Source organism: Pimephales promelas, chromosome 6, assembly GCF_988280905.1.
Source record: "Pimephales promelas chromosome 6, fPimPro1.hap1.1, whole genome shotgun sequence".
Classification (NCBI taxonomy): Eukaryota; Metazoa; Chordata; class Actinopteri; order Cypriniformes; family Leuciscidae; genus Pimephales; species Pimephales promelas.
This window is the reverse complement of record NC_142774.1, coordinates 34647477-34667967: the sequence shown is the minus strand read 5'-3', so window position 1 is coordinate 34667967 and position 20491 is coordinate 34647477. Positions and strand designations below refer to the sequence as shown.

Genomic DNA, 20491 nt, shown 5'->3' with positions numbered 1-20491 from the left:
CAGCTTAGACCAGCATAAGTTCCTTTTACTGTTGGACCAGGCGGTTATGATGACATGAGAGAGTGAATAAATGTGAGTAAATTATGACATTTTAAATTTTTGGGTTGAAACAACCCTATAAAAAGTCTGGTAGCATCCAACACAACATTAGCTAGTGTCTTTTCAGCGGGAAGCATACTATACAATGCTAACATCAAATATCAACAACTATATTAAGAAAAATATCGGTAAAAGTAAAAGTCACGGTGGTCAAAGGGGGAGATGTGAATTTGAATCTGTTTGCATTTATTTACATTTTTTCATCCAGAAGTAGCTTTTATGCAAAGCAACTTACAAACAATACATCTAATGTCACCTCCACAATGGCAAAAACGCCAAAACGGTGAAATATTACTACTTTAGACTACAGCACAACCCACCATTTTTCATTCGAGCAACATTTGCCTGTTTTAAAATTGACCTGTCTTTACTGAAGGACATACCATTGAAGCTGGATTTAGGCAATTCACTGTATAGAGAGTGTTTCACAACATATAGCAAAAGCAATTGGGTTTATGTGCAGGTCACTCAGTTCATTTTTTAAATTGATTTTCTGCTCTGATCCAACTAGTGACAATAGCATTTTAAACCACGAATAGCAAAAACAAAAATGGCAAACCCCCCAACTTCCTATCACTCTCAATCAATGTTTGAGAATTTCAACACATTTAACTCAGTAAATGTCCTAAAAAATTTATTTAAAAAAACCCTGAAAAACCCACAGCAATACAAAGCGATTAAACAGCTGAATTAATTACCCTGTAACGACCCGACCCAGAAAACTCATTTTCGGAGGAATAATTTGTTTTCAGCGGATACCAATTAAGCATTGATTGTGCATATTAAGGTCTACGCTTCATCCATTATGCCAGTATCAGTCACCAGCAGACAAACACAAAAACAAACACACAGAGAGCCATCAACTTTATTTCCGCTCAAACAGTTTACTAAGAAAACAAGCCTGTATTGAACCTACAAATGTCCAGAATGAGTGTCGTTATAAGATTGAAGATGAAAAAGAGACATTTTGCACAATGTCCGTGTTACTCATTTCCAAAAAGCTTCATAAAAATGGTCCATACAACTTCTGGAGCCAAATAGTTCATTAACAGATCAAATTTAAGCCATTAATCGCACAAAACCATTGCTGTCAAGTTTGCATGTGTTCAATTCAAAACATTCACACACTTTGTGATCAGCCACATTAAGAGCAAGAGCAATTGACAGCAAACCAAGCAAAACACATCTTGATGCATGAAAGTGCGCATACATGTGAAAAGGATTCTATAAAAAATAATATAATACCAAAAATATATATATATTTTAAAAAGAGAATCATTTTCAAACAGATTTACTATATGGACGAAGTAGTAATCCGTTCCAAAACCACCACTGATTGAGACAAAAGTTGTCATGTGGCTCAAACACAGAAATGTTGAAGGTATCTCAACATAACAATGGCTTAATAGTCAGTGTTGGATGTAATTCAACACTGTAATGGAAAGTAAGGAATTAGTCTTAATTTAATTAGTCACTTCTGATGTAACTGCATTATAGACTATAGAACAATTCTATATAAAACAACATCAACATTTTACGTCTAATGTCCCCAATGGGATTTAGAAAGTATTTAGTAATAAGGAATGCAATACTTTTTAGAGAGAGAAATTAGTGCAGGAATTCCAATTATCCTGTTGTAGATGTAACCCAACTTTTTTTCAACCCAACACTTAGTTGCACATTAAACTGGTATATGAGAAAGTATTTGATAGCTGAAAAGAATGGCACACAATGATCCTCATTCATGAAATATCTGTAAACTGTAAAATTCAATTCAGTGGAACAATTTACGTAAGAATGGCTTCGTTCTGCTTTTGTTTCACAAGGCCAAGTCAAGTGAAAGTTTACTTCTCTAAGTTTATTCATTAAAACAAACTTCTGCACTGGGGATTTTTGCTCTAATCCTTTGTGGTTGGAGGTTTGTTAGATTTAATTCTACACCATACAGTAAATAACATCACATTTCCATTCCAGTGACACTGTTTACACTGGTATTGTGTTCAGCCCTGTGCTTAGAATAAAGTGTGACTCATTGCTGAATAAATTCACCATAGAGTAGAGTAACCATGCTGAATTGAAGCTCCAATGCTTGAACCTTCTCACTGCTGGCTGAAAAGTGGGCCAGTTTCCTCATAAACAACCACAGTGTTCAATCATAACAACACAACTATGAAAGATAACGGAGATTGATTGCCTTTGGTGTCATTCTCTTACTTACTCCAAAGCACGTTGCCCACAGCAGATCTTTGGCTGCAAAGTCATTTGTAAAACAAGTCACTCTCTCCCATTTGCTCCAGAAAATGTACAAATGACAAAATGATGCCGAAATAGACCATCTCTGATGTTCTGAGGCAACTTGTGTAGACGTGCAATTTTCAAAACCATTTTCCATTGCAAACAATCCATTTACATCTTCAACTGTTAGATGACAGGCTGATCAATGCTGAGTAAACGGATCAAATGAACTTTTGATCAAATAGATGAAAAGGTAAACAAACGAGAGAAAATGAATCTGTGCACACCAAACTTTTGAATAAAACAGAATGAGTAAACAAATTATGAAAACATTATGGCAGTGTTTTTTGTGAAATCTCAAAGCTGTTGAGATTTGTGATGTTTCCAAAAGACATCTTGAAACTTGTTTCAATTCCAGCCATCTTTCAAAAAGTTTCAAAGAGAATGCATTTTTATTACCATGTTCTTGCAGATTCTCTTTTTTTAGTTGACGATTCTTAAATTACTTATTAAACTTATTGTTTTTATGTTAAAATGAACATTTCTCAATCCTGGAAAAATACGCATTTTGGACAAAATGGACTAAACAGGCCAGACTGTAAGCTATCCTCAGCACATGTTGGTTCTCCAATGAAACATGTACCAATATTAGTTCCCCTCCCTCCGTCCTCCTCGCCACTCATTTTCTGTCTTTCTTTATTTGTGTCATTTACGCAGATGTAACCTGACGGCGCACTCAAGTGCTTCATTCATTGCTGTACAGTTGACAGATTGTAGAGTTTGCTGTAACAACACAATCTAGTGCCCTTGACAGAAATTTACCAAGACCTTTGATTTGTTCCAACACCTACAGTAGCAAGCTGCCTACCAATTTAAGGCATCATATTCGCTCTACTGCACCAACTTGAAGGTGTTTCAAAATTCTGAATTTTATCATTTAAAAAAATATATACATCATTCAAATGGTCACCGAATGATTATTTATTAACAGAAAAAATTATTGCTAAAAATAAAAAGTTCACCATTTTAAGGTTGCATAAACACTGGGCGCCCTATTTTAACGATCTGAAACGCAAGTATCAAGTAACTTTGTGGGCGGGTCTTGGGCGCTATTGCTATTTAACCGGCGAGATAAACGACTTTTGCGCTAGACGCAAGTTTAAAATGGGTTGGTCTGAAGTAGCTTCATTATTCATAGCTGTGGTTTGGGCGTAACGGGAAACTTGATTTAACTTGATTTTTAAACTTTCACATTCGAAGCAGCTACTTACAGTATACAGTAGACCTACAGTAAAAATTTAAAGAAATCTTAAATGCAATACATGAGTTTGGGCACAGGATGGGTTTTCAGTATTCTTTATGCGATATCAGCATACATTTGATATATTTATAGCAAAAAATACAATAAAACTTACAACATGGCAAAACCAACTATATCAAATATTTCAGCTTAATATTTAAGAAAATAAATCCCAGGTGAAGCCTTAGTGGAAACTTAGTATTTATGAATTTCTGGGAAGAAAAACAACAAAACATTGTGCATGCCTAATATAATTAAAAGCAGTTGCTTAACGTACGCTTTTACAAACAAATCACATGGTCACATTTCAATAAATGTGTAAATCCTACAGTAAGTGACCAATCCTATGTAGGCAGTTTTCTAATGTGCGTGTCTTAAATTATAAACTCTGAACTCTTGCAGTAAGTAAAAGAAATGGGTGTTTGAGTTCATATTTTCATTAAATGAGCAATGAACTCCAATGAACCACCATTCAGAGATGTAAAAACACTGCAGTCAGATGTCCACGAGTGATTTTCTTAGCTCTGACTGCTTGAGGGAGATTACGGTTTTTGTTGTCAGACAAACTAGTGCTTGTCTATTGTTTGTTCCGGGGTTGTAAGTGCATTTCTCTAGGTAAAAGCATGTGCTAAATGACTTAATGTAAATATAAATTTCACTTGAATGAGAGACGGGGAGTGTGGAAGTGGTGGGGTGTTTATTGTAATGCTTTTAGTCCCATGCTAGCTATGTTGGCTGTAGCGCACGTTCAATGGAGTAAAATGAAGATAAAGAGCCTCCATTTCGAAGCTTTCTCTAAGCCACCGGGGCTTCTAATGCATCCCTAATGTGTGTAGTGTGTGCTTCTGTTTTTGCATGAGAGAAAAACTGTGGCTTACTACTTAAAAAAAAAAAAAGTTGAAAAATATGTTTTGTCTCTTATGTTTCTGCTTTGGACCAATATTTGGAGAACAATCAGTCTGATATGAGAATATAACATTTCCAAAAACATTTGGCAGTTGAATGTAAAAATGTTCTTGTCTTTCTACTCTTGATTGCCAGATGGTGTTCTGTAAGTTAAACACGAACAGCATTTCTCTCCCTCACAGACACACACACACAATGTAAACACACATCTCCATGTGTGAAATCAGCTAATTTTCAACAAATTAGACCACTTATTCCTGAACAACTGTACGGGCAATGCAGAAACTATGGACTGGGTATACATTTTCAGTTGGAAAAGTTGGGATGAACTCTATGTAACTCTAAATTCCCATTACACAATTGAATAGCCTTCCTTGTCCTCTACAACCATCATGCAATCAAGTATTCATAGGATTTAAACAGTGTATTATTTATGGTTTGTTTTTACACAACAAAAAAAGCAAAATATGATGACTAAATTCATTCAGTGTCACACAAAGGCTGCCTTTGGGGTTTGCAGCAGCAGTTCATAACAACCAAATGAGCTCAGTATAGAATTTCTGAATCAAAACAAGTTCATACAGCGAAACTGACATAATTAATTTTTTTTTTAAATTAAGAAAGACTTCGAAACCCTTTTCAATCATCTCTTAGAGTAGTTCACTCAAAAATGTATCTTAATTTCTGAACCTAAAGTGATTCCTCTACAAATTTCCATTTTGTTTAACGAAAAATGCATTTCTGAAGCATGTTAACAGTTCCTTCCATACAATGAAAGCATGCAATGACTTATGTTCCAACAGAAGCGCCATAAAACAGACTAGACTATCTCTGCATCGCTTTTACAACAGCGAGTTGTAAAGTGCCCAGTTCTTCTCGCAATCTCTGAAAAGCAAAGCTAATGTTGATTCTTGTTTTATTACGCGCTCTGTCGTGTTCTCCATTTGCCAGTGGACTCTCTTAACATGTCAACCTTTCTCATGTACCTTTCACTACAAAAATTAGTTTACTATATGAAGAGTTCAGATGCAAAAGCCTCTAAATGCCATTTGAAATTTTCTTCTTTAATGATGATTTTTATCAAATTTGTATATTTAAGTTCAGTAATTTCACTTAAATAACAATTAATAGGTAATTATCATTGCCATTTAAGTGAAATTACTGAACTTAAATATACAAGTTTGATAAAAATCATCATTAAAGAAGAACATTTCAAATGGCATTTAGAGGCTTTTGCATCTGAACTCTTCATATATAGTTTACTTAAAATAATTTAGTCCAAATGTTCAAAAGTTTAGGGTCTAGATTATTTTGACAGGTGTATAATACTCGCCAAGGCTGAATTGATTTAAATAACAGTAAAAAGAATGACATTGTGAAATAAAAATATAAAAAATAATATAAATATATAAATTCTCAATCATCAAATCAAAACTCAAATAATGGGTAAAATAATACATTTTAATTTCTAAATATGAAACTTACTTGAGCAAAAAAAATATATATTTTTGAAGGATCATGTGAAAACTATATATATATATATATATATATATATATATCATGTGTAAGTTCCCTATAATGTATTTTTAGGCATATACAAGTATAGTTCTTATATCTTATATTTAGAGTTCTTTATATTTAAGTTTTTTTTTTAAAATCATTCACTTTTGAGGTTTCAATTTTATGATGCTGACTTAGAAGGCAACCATATAGGTTGTAAACAGTAAGTTATTGATCATAGCCTTGGCTTCCACGTGCCCAATTGCTAACAAAACAATTGACTTGCGCAGCGGCTAAAGCATCCGACGTAATAAGAACTGTAACCACGGAAATATTGATCAGAATTGCACAGCCTTCTTTTTAATCATAAAAGGATGCATTTATCTTTGGGTACTTCGTTATTTACTGTGTCGGTCATGTCATGTGGTGGCACTGTAAACACTTTCATCTGTGAGCAACTGTGAAATCATGAATCTCTTTCAATTAAGCGAGTAAACTTTGATGCTGCTTATAGCATCATAGGTCCGTGGCATTAAAAAGCCTTAGTAAAACTCATCTTTTAGAAATGAGCACAGGTCACATTTCATCAAAGTCAAATAAAGCAACATTTAATTTCTTCATATTTGGAGCAAATATTTACAGGCATATCCTATCCCTATCATCAGAGATCTTGACTCTGAGAAAAGAGACGATAATAAAACACTTAATTTGCTCATCAGTTTTTAGCTGACTGTGTAAACCGACATGTCAGTTTGCCCTAAATTTATCTTTAATTAATTTTTAATTAATGAGCTTGCAGTTCAAGTAGTGCATGGCACTGAAATAATTCCAATTCAGATTATAAACTACAGTAGTTCTCACTAATCCTGCATAACTGCTAAACTCACTCGATGACAAGCAGAAACTGAAAAGATGTTAATGTGGCACTTGCACAATCCCGTATAATACGAAACACGGCCTTCTGGGCTTCCAGACACCAATGAATGGTGCGTATGCGCGCATTGCCGAGGTACCACTTCTATTCAAAGGCAAAGTGGGCACTTGAACATGTAATATTTGATAAAGATGTGCTAATCTCATCATTTAAAAGCACTGAAAAAAAATCTATTGGTGTGAAAGCTGATTAGTAACGATGGAAAGGCCTCTGTCAAAACGCCAATGTTTTGACTCAAAGTCAATGCTACAGGCATAAACAAGTAACAAAAAAAAGACAGAAAGAAACAAAAAAGGGAGAAACAGCTGAAACCAATTTCAGAGTGGGGGAATAGAACAATGAGGAAATTAAAGCAAGGGTTTCACATGTAAATTCAAATCTAAATTGCTCTGTGTGAAAATGTTCCTATGTCGTCTGGCTTTGATCTTATCCCAAATTATATTTATTATTGTCATGCTGACAAATGGGCTAACTTTCAGTTGAAGAGAGCGAGAGAGAGGGGGTGGAAAGACAGGATGTCGAGTGCATCTTGTACATGTAATGATGGCCTGATAATACTTAAACGCGGAAGGCAGATGTGTTCAGACAGGCAGAGCGAATTAAATCCAAGTGTTTATTGCCAAGCATTTCCACAAAGCTCTTTAATTCATAGCAGTGAATGCGAGCCGTTATATTGTTGTTGGTAATGGACCACCTGTCGGAAAACGATCAAAGTTATTTTTTCTAATCATTCAAGATGATTACTTTTAATAAAAAACACAGTTAGCAGTAAACTAATTAAGTCACTCGTTTACCACTGAAATTAAGAGGTTTATACTCATTTGGCCACTTTAAAATAAAAGAGTCACAAAGGCTTTGGTTAAAGACACAGTCTGGGTCACGACTGGGGGAGGGACGGGTCTACAACCGGACAATACAAGCGAACAATGAAGGCACAGCGGCTTCTGGGGCCCGATACTAACCTTGCAGTCATGCATGAACACACACACACAGTGGCATAACAAGGCACCTCGAAATACTTTAAGAGAGAAACTGCATGGTATGATGAGAAAGGTAAATTTGCAGAGGAAAATGCAGGGAAGAGAGCCTAGAAAGAATAGATTAGGACCAAAGCATATGCACATTTCATTCCCAATACAGAAAATTCCAAATAGTTCCCATGGCATGGATGGAGGAATTAATTTACTACACAAAATCAGATTGTGCAGTAGTTTGCAAATTATACATTGATAGCCATTTACATGTGGAGTTTTTCATAACTGGTTTTACATAAAAGTAGTGTTGCAGCAAAAATAAAGCTCAAATTTAAGTTTTTTTATTTAGCCGAAAACCAAAATTGAATATATAGATTCATTACTTAAATTTGGTTAATTAAAATCTTTATGATGTTCATTGTGTCGTGTTTGTAGGTGATAAATTACACCAGTCATAGTTAAGTTCTTTGGCAACAAGCCGCCTTCAGTCGAACAATTTTAACAACTACTCAAGCCGAATTTTTGGTCTTGGTGAAGTAAGTGTGTCCATCACACTGCTAACACGTATTTCTATTTTACCATGAAATAGGCAGTCAAAACGAGTTACAGGAAAAAGCCAGTGTTTTGGATAATGATTTTACATCCTCCAAATTTCAAGCCAAAACTTTTTTTTTTTTTTGGCCAAATATTTCCAGTTGGCGAAATCACGAACCTAAAAGAAATCAACAGGACTTTTTGACAAATGTCTAAAATTAGGTAACTTTACAACTAGACTCCATATCATGGTGGCCTCCATGTTGAGGTCATGTTTCTTTATATTTAAAGGGATACTCCACTTTTTTTGGAAATAGGCTCATTTTACCACAGTTGGGTTTTACCGTTTTCGAATGTATTCAGCCAATTTTTTAATATTTAGAAGAATATGACCGTTTCTGGTCTCATTGACTTCCATAGTATATTTCTTTTCCTACTATGGAAGTCAATGAGACCAGAAACTGTCTGGTTGCTGATATTCTTCTAAATATCAAAAAGAAATTCGGCTGAATGGATTAGAAAACGGTAAAACCCAACTGTTTAACTCTGAGGGAGTTGTAAAATGAGCCTATTTCCAAAAAAAGTGGAGTATCCCTTTAACATCTGAGGTAATTTACAGTACCATCATTGACTTCATTATGGCCATTAGTGTCTAGTGGTGGGAATCACAGGGTACCTCAAGATACGATACACGGCTCACGATACCGATAATATTACGATATAGCAATTCTGCGATAATCAATATTGTACTGTCTAATTATGAAAACAAAATACCCACAAAAAGGTTAAGTGCAGGTTTTCTCTCTTTATTCAAGTCCAAACTGTCAGAAAACAGCACAAAAAGTTTTAAGTAAAGTTTTAAAATTTTAAGTAAATTAAAAAAAAAAATTCAATGAGATCAGGGTGATGGCATTGCAAGTGACTATGCATTTTCATGGTGTTGCCCATGCACTTTCCTTTTACCAGGCAGTTCCTGTACAGTATATCGAGCCCGTTCTCATCCTTTGGCGTCAATAGGTGACACCATATGATATTTCGTCGAAATACTATGCACATGGCACCCTTTAGCGTCAACATAACACGCAGAACCCACAGGTGACTGGCATCCTTTAGCGTCAATATAACACGCAGAACCCAAGGCGTCATACAGGTGACTGGCATCCTTTAGCGTCAATATGAGAGGTAGACCCTAACCCAGACAGACCTAAACCTACCCATAAGAGTGTGTGTTATATTGACGCTAAAGGGCGCCATGTGCGTATTCCGACAAAATGTCATATGGCGTCACCTATATGACGCCAAAGAATGAGAATGTGTTGGTATATTGCATACTCTAACAATTTTGTTAGTCTCATCAATGGCATAAGCCGAAGGGAGTCCAGACTTTGGGCTTAAAAGTGGCTGGGGCATTTATTATTTCACTCAAACTGCTGTCCCCCATCCTGTTAAAAAACTCTTTTTCTTAGGCTACTTAACACATAAATGAGGGAAGCGTGAACATAAGTTAAGCGTCACCTCGAGAAGCCATGAAGTAGCGACGCTGGGAGTAGGGAAATCTAGAGCGCCCTATTTTATTCAATAAAATATCGATATTTGGTGCCAGCATATCGATTCTCATATCACACCGAGGACAACAATATATTGCCCTATCGATATTTTGTCCCACCCCTATAACAGTGTCACGTAAATTACATTCAAGCTCAGATAAAACTATTTTAATATCGTACATAAAACATAAATGCCTGAGATAATCATTGAGCCGTCAACCACACCATTGCAGAAAAAAAATTTTTTTGATATCCATATCGTTGTCACGGCTGGTTACGACAATCTGGGCTTCAGAGTCACCATAGCTATTGAAGATTTGTACATTTTCTGTAGAAAACACTCTTCTTAAAAAGAAAGTCTATGGGATTTTTTCACCCACAATGTCTAATGCTAAACACAAGTCACATGACTTGAGGTATCACTGATATCCATAGCATAAACAGTGCAGACTGAGCTACATGTCAATATTCAAAACTTTTGTTGAAATAAAAGCAATAATGAGCATAGTGAGTCTTAACTTACTCTGACTTGATATACAAACTGTGGAGGATTTGTATGGATATTTATAGTAACTGGAGAGTTGGAAGGCAGTATGAGGATTTAGTGTGCCAGTGGGAGCATGGCAGGGATTGTGGGGTAAGTGCAATACGTACTGGAGTGTGGCACTGGGTGTAATTCTGAGCAGTTCTTATTCAGCCCCTGCAGGAGTTTGTCATCCGGGATCAAAAGCCCATCTGACCAGAGCGGCACAGAGAGAGGCTTCAGACACAAGGAGCGGTTTTCATGCCGCGCCATCCCTGCCAGGGCCCGCGCACACAGACAAGCAATCACATCAATCTCGGTTTCTTCCATCATGCCTACACTCTCTCTCTCTCTCTCGATTTCACTGCGTTTTACCTCCCTCCATCATTATGGTCTCCTCCACTTTCTTTCCCTCTCTTTAGCGAACACACAGGCTTTTCTTTCCGTTTTGATTAGATAGACATCCCAGTGACCCTAAAACTGTCTCTCGTGATGGATGTAAAGGAAGAGCATGGTAAAGAGATGCCAGTGCTATCCTCCGTAGAGATCTAGCCATCCAAAACTACCATTCCATCCACCCTTCCCTTCTTCTTTCTGCACTGCTTCCTCCTTTTCACGCTCCACTCCTCTTTAACATCTGCACTCTTTCTGCTTGTTTCAGCCCACATCCCATCTCTCTTGCACCTCTCTTCTTCATCTGATTCTCTGAGGGAGCTCAGTAGCGCATCAAGATGTCAGAGCGTTCGAATGCAAACATTCATCACTGACGTGCATTGAAAGCGTACACACAGAAAGCCACTAAGCGACTGACATCCCTGGCAGGAGTCATAAATACAGAGAGCGGAGAAAAACAACTCGGGACGACGTGTGACAGTTATCAAAAGTTTCGGCTTTTGGGACTGAAGCTTTTTAAAAATCGGTTTAGGATTAAAGGAGAACCCACAAATACACTTGTTGATGCATGCTGTTCAACAGCTCTTTTCATTCACTAACCTATACATTTACTATTATTCTTTTTTTTTTTAAATGGAATGAAAATAACATGGGCTGACTCATATTATAAACAACTTCATGACAGAACAACTGGAAGAAATCCGATTAGGCTCAAAACAGGGTCCCACACGATTACAACGATGAATTTCCAAGATTTTGTCTCTCGTCAATTAATATACAAAGTTGTCATATTACTGGTTTCCAATTTTGTCTATAATAGGCTCTAAATTCTTTCCATGAGCAGCCCTTGACAGTGATTTAGAAGTTGAGCTTACATTGGACATTTTCTTGCAAGTGGCCTGCTTCTAAATATAACTTCTGAATAGCAAATGTTCAATTTTATTCAAAACTGAAGCTTTGCATGATGTGAGGCACAAATTCTTGAGGGATTTCAGGTTTTAAAAGAATTAGAGAAAACTGATTGCACTGGGATAAAACTACAGTAGTATGATGCTTGACAAAGCAGGATGACTCTGTTTCTGCCATTCTCTGATGGGATGTGATCAATAACCTTCTTGACCTCCTTAAGGTTGGGGTTTGGGCCACATCCAAAGCCATAGCGAGACCTTGACATTAACACAGGGAGAAAGCTGAGTCTGCAAGCACGCAAAGAAAGTGAGAGAGGAAAAAGTGCCAGCCACCAATGCTGAAGAAATGTCAGAGGAGTGGGCGTTCTTGTAACTGTTTTGAGTCGAATGCATTCATGTGTTTGCATTAATGCAACCTTCAAAAGAAAGACATATGAATTTCACAGCCCCACTGAAAAGCCCACGGCATCTCCATGCCAAATGCGTTTAATACGGTGAGGCGTCGCTTGCAATACAATCACACTTTTGAATCTTTTAATCTTGCTGCCATTTTAAAGACTAAGATGCTCCCACGCGTGGCACGCGAAATCTGTGCAGTGCTTTAAAACATCCTAATTCAATCAGTAACACACCACCCCCCTTTGAAAAACAGCCTGCCGGGTACCAGAGCTACCCAGCTGGCACCGTATGCAGTCTACAGCCTGATGAAGCTGATTCCAGTCAAGGCTTAAATAACTGAATTCTGCTCTGAATCATAATTCTGAATCTCAGTGGGTCAGTGTCCTTTCCTTCACACCCTTTCTCTTTCACACGCCTGCACTTCGTAAATGCATGCATCCTGCTCCCTCTGCTTGTCAGTTTGACGTTCAGTCAATACGACTTGTGTGTGACCTGAGAAAATGTGCGTGTTGACAGCATATGACCTTTACCGCTTTTGTTGAGACACACACAGGCACGATCCCCCACCCCTCTTTCTCTCGCTCTCTATGTCCCGACCCTCACTCTGTTCATCTCTCTTTCTGTGTCCCCATTTATGTGTCCCTCTTTTCCTTTCTATCCATCTCTTTCAGTCTAGCCTATCCCCCCCCCCTTTTTTTTCTCCCTGCCCCTCTTTTTCTCTCTTTCTAGTTCTCTGATACCCTAAAATGGCACAAATGCTTAAATTCACCCTATATCAAAATAATAATTAGCACAATTTTATACACATGCATCCATTTTATGCATGCAATGATCATTGCAATTAACTTTTAAAAACATGGGAGTTTAAAAGGTCTTGGTAAACATCTCAAAATAAAATTTCAAGCCCTGAGTAAACAAGTGAAGTTATGATGTATATAACTATAAACTTACCTTGAGCGCGCAACATGTGGGTATTCCAGAGGAACACAAGGGCAAAAATCCAACCCCGCATCCCGCACCTCGCTTTCCCCGTCATCGCCTTCCTTGTATTTCCTTGATTGTGAATAATCCCTTTAACTTTGCCCTTGGTAAGAGGGCTCTGACACTCGGAGAAGCTGGAATCTGTAACCTCGGCAGATGTGGAGGTTTGGGAGAGCAGAGTAAAGTGCGCGCGTGGCTTCGCAGCGTTTACGAGGCGATTCTCATTCATCCCGCACGCCGGAGACTCGGAGTTCAGCTCCGAGTCCGCGACTTTCCCGGTCGCTTTACTTTCATGTCTCATGGCTTTCTGAAAGCCCTCATCCGCGCATTTAGCACTGAATAAAACGATACCTTTAACCCAAAAAGACCAAGTCTCCGTACTCTGCTCCAAAATGAACGGACTTCCATTCGCTAAGCGCGAGCTGCTCTTCTGTGTCCCGAGACGGCTCATGATGTTTCAGTATTGATTCCAGTTAAGTATTAATACGTTTGAGTGTACCGGATTTAATTTATCCGCTTAGAGCGCCAATATCTCCTGTAAACCCACGTTGTTTTGACGTATTCGCAGTTCGGATTATCTACCCGATTATTTCGAGCAATTTCACGGCATTCAGCCAGTCTTGAAGGATCCCTTACAATCCATATCGTTTCTCGTTAGATATGCCTTTATCCATTGGTAACAGACCGAGGGAAAGTGCTTGATTCATCTGGTTAAGAGTAATGTTACCCAGAAGACGTTATGTACCCAACAGGTTAACCATGCAGGACGCAAAAAGAATCACATAAGTCAAGAACGTCCAGTACAAATTCCTCGTAAACGAATGAACACCTGTGAACAGAAAAGGCAGACGTCATGAGTATGCAAATTACAAACGGTGTAATGTGGCTTTAAATCATAAACCTTCCGAGTAGTAGCTAACAAATTATACCCTACATTTCTTGAAAAATGTGTTTAGTGAGATGTTTTATTTACTTTTCACAAAAAACAAATCCAATAATGCTTAATAGTTTGTTCACAACCAGCACTAGCCAGCTAGGCTACATTGATTAAGTCGAAAATAATAACTTGCAGTTCAGTAAATGAGCCGAATTAATTTAGTAACCGACTGATTAATAAATGTTTTGAATCACTACAGAGAGTCGACACTTAAGAGTCACTCCTTTGCTATTCAAATTACACTGGGCGAGCTGTGACTGTGTTTTTGATTCACTAAAAAGATCCGACTCCTAAGAATCATCCGATCAAGTTCCAAACCATAGCAATAGCAAACATATTAGACAACAGATACACTCACCTTCATCACTTGGTAAATGTTTTCCAGCAGTTAGTGCTTAAGTTCGGGTACGCAATGAATCGATGTAATTCGTAACTCTGGAACTTGAAAGTCCTCAACTTAAGCTCTTGCGGTCAGGTTTAGGAGAAAGCGAAGAGAACTGCAGCTCCGTGGCGGTCACTGAACACCTGCTGCCCGGACCGAAGATAAAACTTGCACTAAGGCTCCTATCAGGAAATAATTTAAAGTTTAGTCAGATGCTAGTAAAAATGCCGCTTCTTTGAAAGGTTTGAATGAGCCGTTCGAGTTTCTCTTCTCAGGAATAGTCATTTGTACAGGTCTGAATTTGAAGTTGAATTCAGCATCCCACCCGCTCCGCCCTGCTCGGCGCTGATTGGTCCGCACTCTGCACACTACAGCCTATTATTTTTCAAGGAGAGCACGTGGAAAAGGAAAATCTTCTGAAACACGGTGCCATGCGCCCCCAATCAGACAGGAGCATTTCGAAAGTCACACCGAAAATGTTTTTTTTTTTTTGTTTTTTTTTTTTGCTTTTTTTAAAGTTCATGTTTCAGAAAGTGTTAGACATCACGTAATATTAAATCATGGTGTGGAGTTTTACATTCTGTTGAGTAGGCTACAGTCTTAAAGGGTTAGTTCACCCAAAAAATGAATATTGTCAGGCTTACTCACCCTCATGTTGTTCCAACCCCATAAGACTTTCGATCATCTTCGGAACACAAATTAAGATATTTCTGATTAAGTCTGAGTGCTGTCTCACTCCTTTAGGCATATTGTAATTGAAACATGCCGGCCCAGAAAGTTAGTAAAGACATTATTAAAGGGATACTCCACCCAAAAATGAAATGAAAAAATGGAAGTCAATGGTGCCAAACAACTGAGGTCCCAATTGTTCTTCAAAATATCTTCCTTTGTGTTCAGAAGAAGAAAGAAACTCATACAGGTTTGCAACAACTTGAGGGTGAGTAAATGATGACAGAATTTTCATTTTTGGGTGGACTATGCCTTTAAAATAAAATGAACTAACCCTTTAACACACACACAAAATCCAATCCTGAAGGATTTTCTTTAATTTCATTAAAAAAAAGTTCATACAACTTTATATTCCAAGACTTCTGAATGATACACTTCTGCAAAGAACAGAATTAAATTTAAGTGGTTATTTGTTGAAATCGACTCATTCATGGGAGACACTTAAATAAAACTGCTTAGATAGTCTTAAAAGTTAGTCATCTGTTTTATTTCAAGAGTTGTACTAACTTTTTAAGTGTGTTACATAAATAAAAAGGTAGATCAGTCTAATTTGAATCATAAAAGTAAGACTGATACCTCTCGACTAATTTGTAGTTGGTCAAATTATTTCTGAAGACAAAGTCTTAACATAGTGACTACATGCAACTGGCCCCAGATTCTACATATGAATGTCAAATATGTCTTGATAGGGAACACTTGTGCTGATTTGAGAGCTAAGATTTAAATTTAGGCCTGGCCCTCATCCAGGGCATTCAAATTTAGAAGACTTAATACATAACAAACACTCCATGGGCCAGTTTTGGGATAGCTTTCTGTACTCCTTTTTTTCTTGTTGTTATTTTTTTATATTAGCAACATTAGTTAATAACATTAAGAGGAAACGTGGACGAAATAGACATTATACATTATTTATACTCTTCCTCTAATTTCTGCAGGGAAAAAAATGCTTGGTAACGAGTAAATTATGAAGTGAATGAATGAATATCCATATGAAAATGTAGAGCAGAGTGTCAAGGTCAGTGTGCTCATATTAAGCCAGCATATTATTTTTTATTAATAATAGTGTGTTTTCATTAAATGTTACCTTGATCATTGAAACTATCTAAAAATGAAAAGACACTGGGATAAATGGAGAGGTTATTAGATGCCTGAAACATGTTTAATCAATAATACTACACATTTTAGACAACTCAACTTCATTAAGAATTCAGAAAAAGATATCAAGATTAAGTAATTTCTGAAATCATTCTCTTCAAAACACAAGGCCTTAAACTCTACAGAAGTTGCTTTTGTTGAAAAGCTAATGAAAGCCAGGTGGTGGCCACAGCAATTGACCAGCGGTGGCGGGTTGTGCTTGCTCCCGTCACTGAGAGCAGTTCCTTCATTTCTCAGTGGCAAAATGTGTTAATACTCTGGCCTCTGCCTGTGCTGGTCATTCCTTGGTTTCTATTAAGTATATAATTGGAACAACTAATTCCAAAACCAATTTGATTTGCAATTATGTCCATCCCCATTCCAGGCCACTATTCATTTAAAGCCTGTCTTACTCAGACAGCGATAGTGGAATGACATGAGGACACAGGTGCACACACACACACACACACACACACACACACACACACACACACACACACACACACACACACACACACACACACACACACACACACACACACACACACACACACACACACACACACACACACACACACACAGATACCAATCATCTGCTCTGCCTTGAATTAAATGTTTCTCAAGTCACATCTCTTAATGTGTTTTTTTCCAATGTATAAATGGTTTCCACTCACTTCATGTCAGAGGTACTTGTTACACCCGGGAAAAAAATGAGTTTAACCAACCACAACCTGTTGAAGGAACAGTTCGCCTAACATTTAAAATACTGCCATCATAACCTGTCAGTGTCTTTGTCATGACAACTTGACATTACTAAGACAACACAACCTGTCATAAACATGACATAGCAGATTAATTATCAAACTTAAGAAACCACCTAGCTTTATTGGTTAACATTACATTAAACTGTCAGGTGGTTGGTTTTGACATTGGCTGTCATGAAGCCATTATAACTTTTTAATGACAAATTCAATGTGTACCACAGTAGTTAAGGTCACGAAAAATATTCATGACACAGTTATAATGTCCACATGACAGCCAATGTCAAAGCCATCCACATGACAGTTTAACTTAATTTAAGTCACTGACAGGTTATGGTTTATGTCAAGATGTCATAACAAAATATCATATTTGCATTTAGAATGTCATTATTGAGCGAAAGACACTTAATGACAGTTGTCATAAACATGCATAAACCCTATTTAATATTCATGACGTGTCATGGTCATGAGTGTGTCATGCCAGTCTTATGCACACCCCTTCAAGTAAAGTGTTCCCAACAAGTCATTATTAAATCCACAAGGAATACTCAGGAGATCACAGGAGAAAAACATAAACACAACCACGCAAAACTAAGACGGAAGGAAGGTCTGTACTCCATCACAGCTTTCATTGGCCAAAAGCGGCCAAAGAGGACGCCTGACAGACATGTAAAGCAACCAATCGCAGTTTGTTTGTTCCGTGTCATGTTTAGGGGTGAGACAATGTAAAGTCGATGTACCTAAGATAACAGCCCGGTGTGCGTCTAATAAATGATTCATTCAAGAAGGATGTGCAAATGTACTGCTGGTGCTGCATATTTGTGAAAATCCAGCATTTAGTTGATCCTGATAAGCTTTCATTGTCTCAGTTGTAAACATGACAGCTTTCTTCTTCCATGAGGGGGTTTGGCGTCATGACGGCTTTGTTTCCAGGTGGACTGTTAAGATGACAATTTCGAAACTCATGAAGTGTTTCCCATTTTGTGAGCCGGTCCGTGGGTTTGACGTCTGAGACTCAGACTAGACAGCAGCTAAATCCATATTTATAAGGTCCGGTATTCTGCCAGTAACGAGCACGGTCAAGGAGATGAGTAAAAAAACACAGTCTTCATTAAAAACACAGGGGAAAAAATCAGGAGATCGCAGGAGAAAAACATAAATACAACCACATAAAACTAAGACGACGTTGGACAAATGAATTGAGGAATATGGGGAGAGTAATCAAGGTCAAATGGAACAAGTGTGGAAACTAATTAACTATTAGAGAAAACAGATAGGCAACACAGGGAAAACAAACACTGTGAAAACGAAACCCAAACAGACTTGTGACATACAGTGAATTTAAATCATTATTTAGACTTGCTTTGTGAACCAGAACAACTGATTAATTGAAGAGATCCAATTCAAAAGAACAGTTAATCAATCAGACTCAATTACCTCTACTCTCATAGAAAAAGAAATAATAAAAATGTATTAATTATTTGTAAAATTGCATGAACAAACACTCTCACAAAAAAAGGTACAAAAGCTGTCAATGACTGGGGCTGAACCTTTTCTAAATGTACACTTTTGTACCCAAAGGCTGCATATTGACATCTCAGTGGTACATATTAGCACCTAAAATGTACATATTAGCACCTGAAATGTACATATTAACACCTAAAATGGACATATTAGCACCTAAAATGTACATATTAACACTTAAAATGTACATATTAGCACCTAAAATGTACATATTAACACCTAAAATATACATATTAACACCTAAAATGTTCATATTAGCACCTAAAATGTACATAACACCTAAAATGGACATATTAACACCAAAAATGTACTTAGCACCTAAAATTTACATATTAGCACCTGAAATGTATTTATTAGCACATGAAATTGACATATTAGCTCCTGAAATGTACATATTAGCACCTACAATGGACAAAAGTGGCTTATTGAGACTTGAAATATAAAGTCATATACAATTTTTAATGACATATTTACGGGTTTTATGTTCAAATTTTTGTTTAGCAGAAAAAGAGATGTCAGCTATATTCCAATTAAGAGAAAGTGGAGAGTGAAAACTGATAAGCAATCCAATTTCAAAAAAATATATTTTTCCAGTTTCAGTATACTCTGTTTTGCATTTGTAAGGCACTATTGCTTATTTTAGCTCATCTGATAAAAGTTTTCATAGATTATTACATTTGATATGAATGTTATGAAAAGAAAAGGCTGTTGTTCCAGAAACGTGGACAAAATCATGGCCACTTACAAACAGATACTTTAGTCTACTAATAGTGCTACCTAAAATAACATCTAATGAAACTCAACCTGGAATGTATTCAGTGGCTAGTCTTTGAACTCTCATACTTCTGTCAATCATATTTACGAGCATGCACGAAGATGACCTATTCAAGACATTCTTAAGTCAACATGCTGTCTGAGACGTCGATCCGTTTTGTGTTTCAAGGGATCAGATCACTTTGTGAAGAGTAAGAGTGTACTAGATGGTGTAAGCACATGTTTGTGTGTATAAGAGGATTCACCTGCATATCTTCAAGCAATCATTCCATGTTCCCACTGAAGGATTGCCATTCAAACCAGAACACTCATGGGAAATGCTTTACCAAACAGGCTAAATCAATAATTGGTTAGAATAAGCTCAAACGCTCAGCGATGGAATCTGATAAGCTCTGGTTTAAGTAAAAGCCCACCGGCTGGATACATTTAAAACCTGAGATGCATAAATGTTTCCCTGCAGGACATATTTCCCCAAAGGAAATATGATACATATTAAGCATACAAATTAAATTGCGAATTTAAAAGCCGTAATAGTATAGTATAGCTATTTGTCCACAGTTAGCTGCCAATGTCTGTGAATAATAGTCCAAGGGAGGGCCAAAACTTTCAGGAAGTTGGATTCTCGGGCTTTAAGGGAGCCTGTGTTTCTCATGCCTTGAGGCAAAGTTTCTTCTGCATTCATAAGAGAAATCTGATCCTTCAGCACCACCCATTAGCGAAAGAAAGATGCTCTTACTCTTCCGTTACTATCACTGAGGTAAAGGAAAACGAAAAGGGGGAGAGGTGTGTGTGTGTGCTGCAAACCAATACAGTGAGCAACTGCTGAAAGAGAACAGGAGAATGAGAAATGACCATAGAGATACAGGCCACAGATGAACTGTCAGTGACAAAACAGTATGTGGGTGAGAAGACACTGAAAGTAGAAAAGAGAGTACATGCTACCTGTTTCTGACATAGATGATGAAAAATAAATAAATAAGGCACAATGTACTGTATTCATTTAACAAAATTATTATT

The 20491-nt window shown here is 37.2% G+C and overlaps 1 protein-coding gene across 3 annotated transcripts in view; it reads right to left on the bottom strand.

Moving 5' to 3' along the window:
- The window catches only part of sdk1b (sidekick cell adhesion molecule 1b), a 269066-nt gene that overhangs the window by 220101 nt on the left and 28474 nt on the right, over nucleotides 1–20491 (bottom strand). The window contains exons 2-3 of one of the 3 annotated variants that reach the window (XM_089132480.1): nucleotides 14529–14734; nucleotides 13204–14062 (exon numbers count right to left, since the gene is read on the bottom strand). The exons of 1 other annotated variant lie outside the window; for it this stretch is intronic. In XM_089132480.1, the coding sequence (XP_088988606.1) occupies nucleotides 13204–13684 (481 nt within the window). In that variant the 5' untranslated portion in view covers nucleotides 13685–14062; nucleotides 14529–14734. Of the gene's footprint in view, nucleotides 1–13203; nucleotides 14063–14528; nucleotides 14868–20491 lie in introns of those variants that run through there. One more of the 3 variants, XM_089132481.1, reaches the window with a different exon arrangement.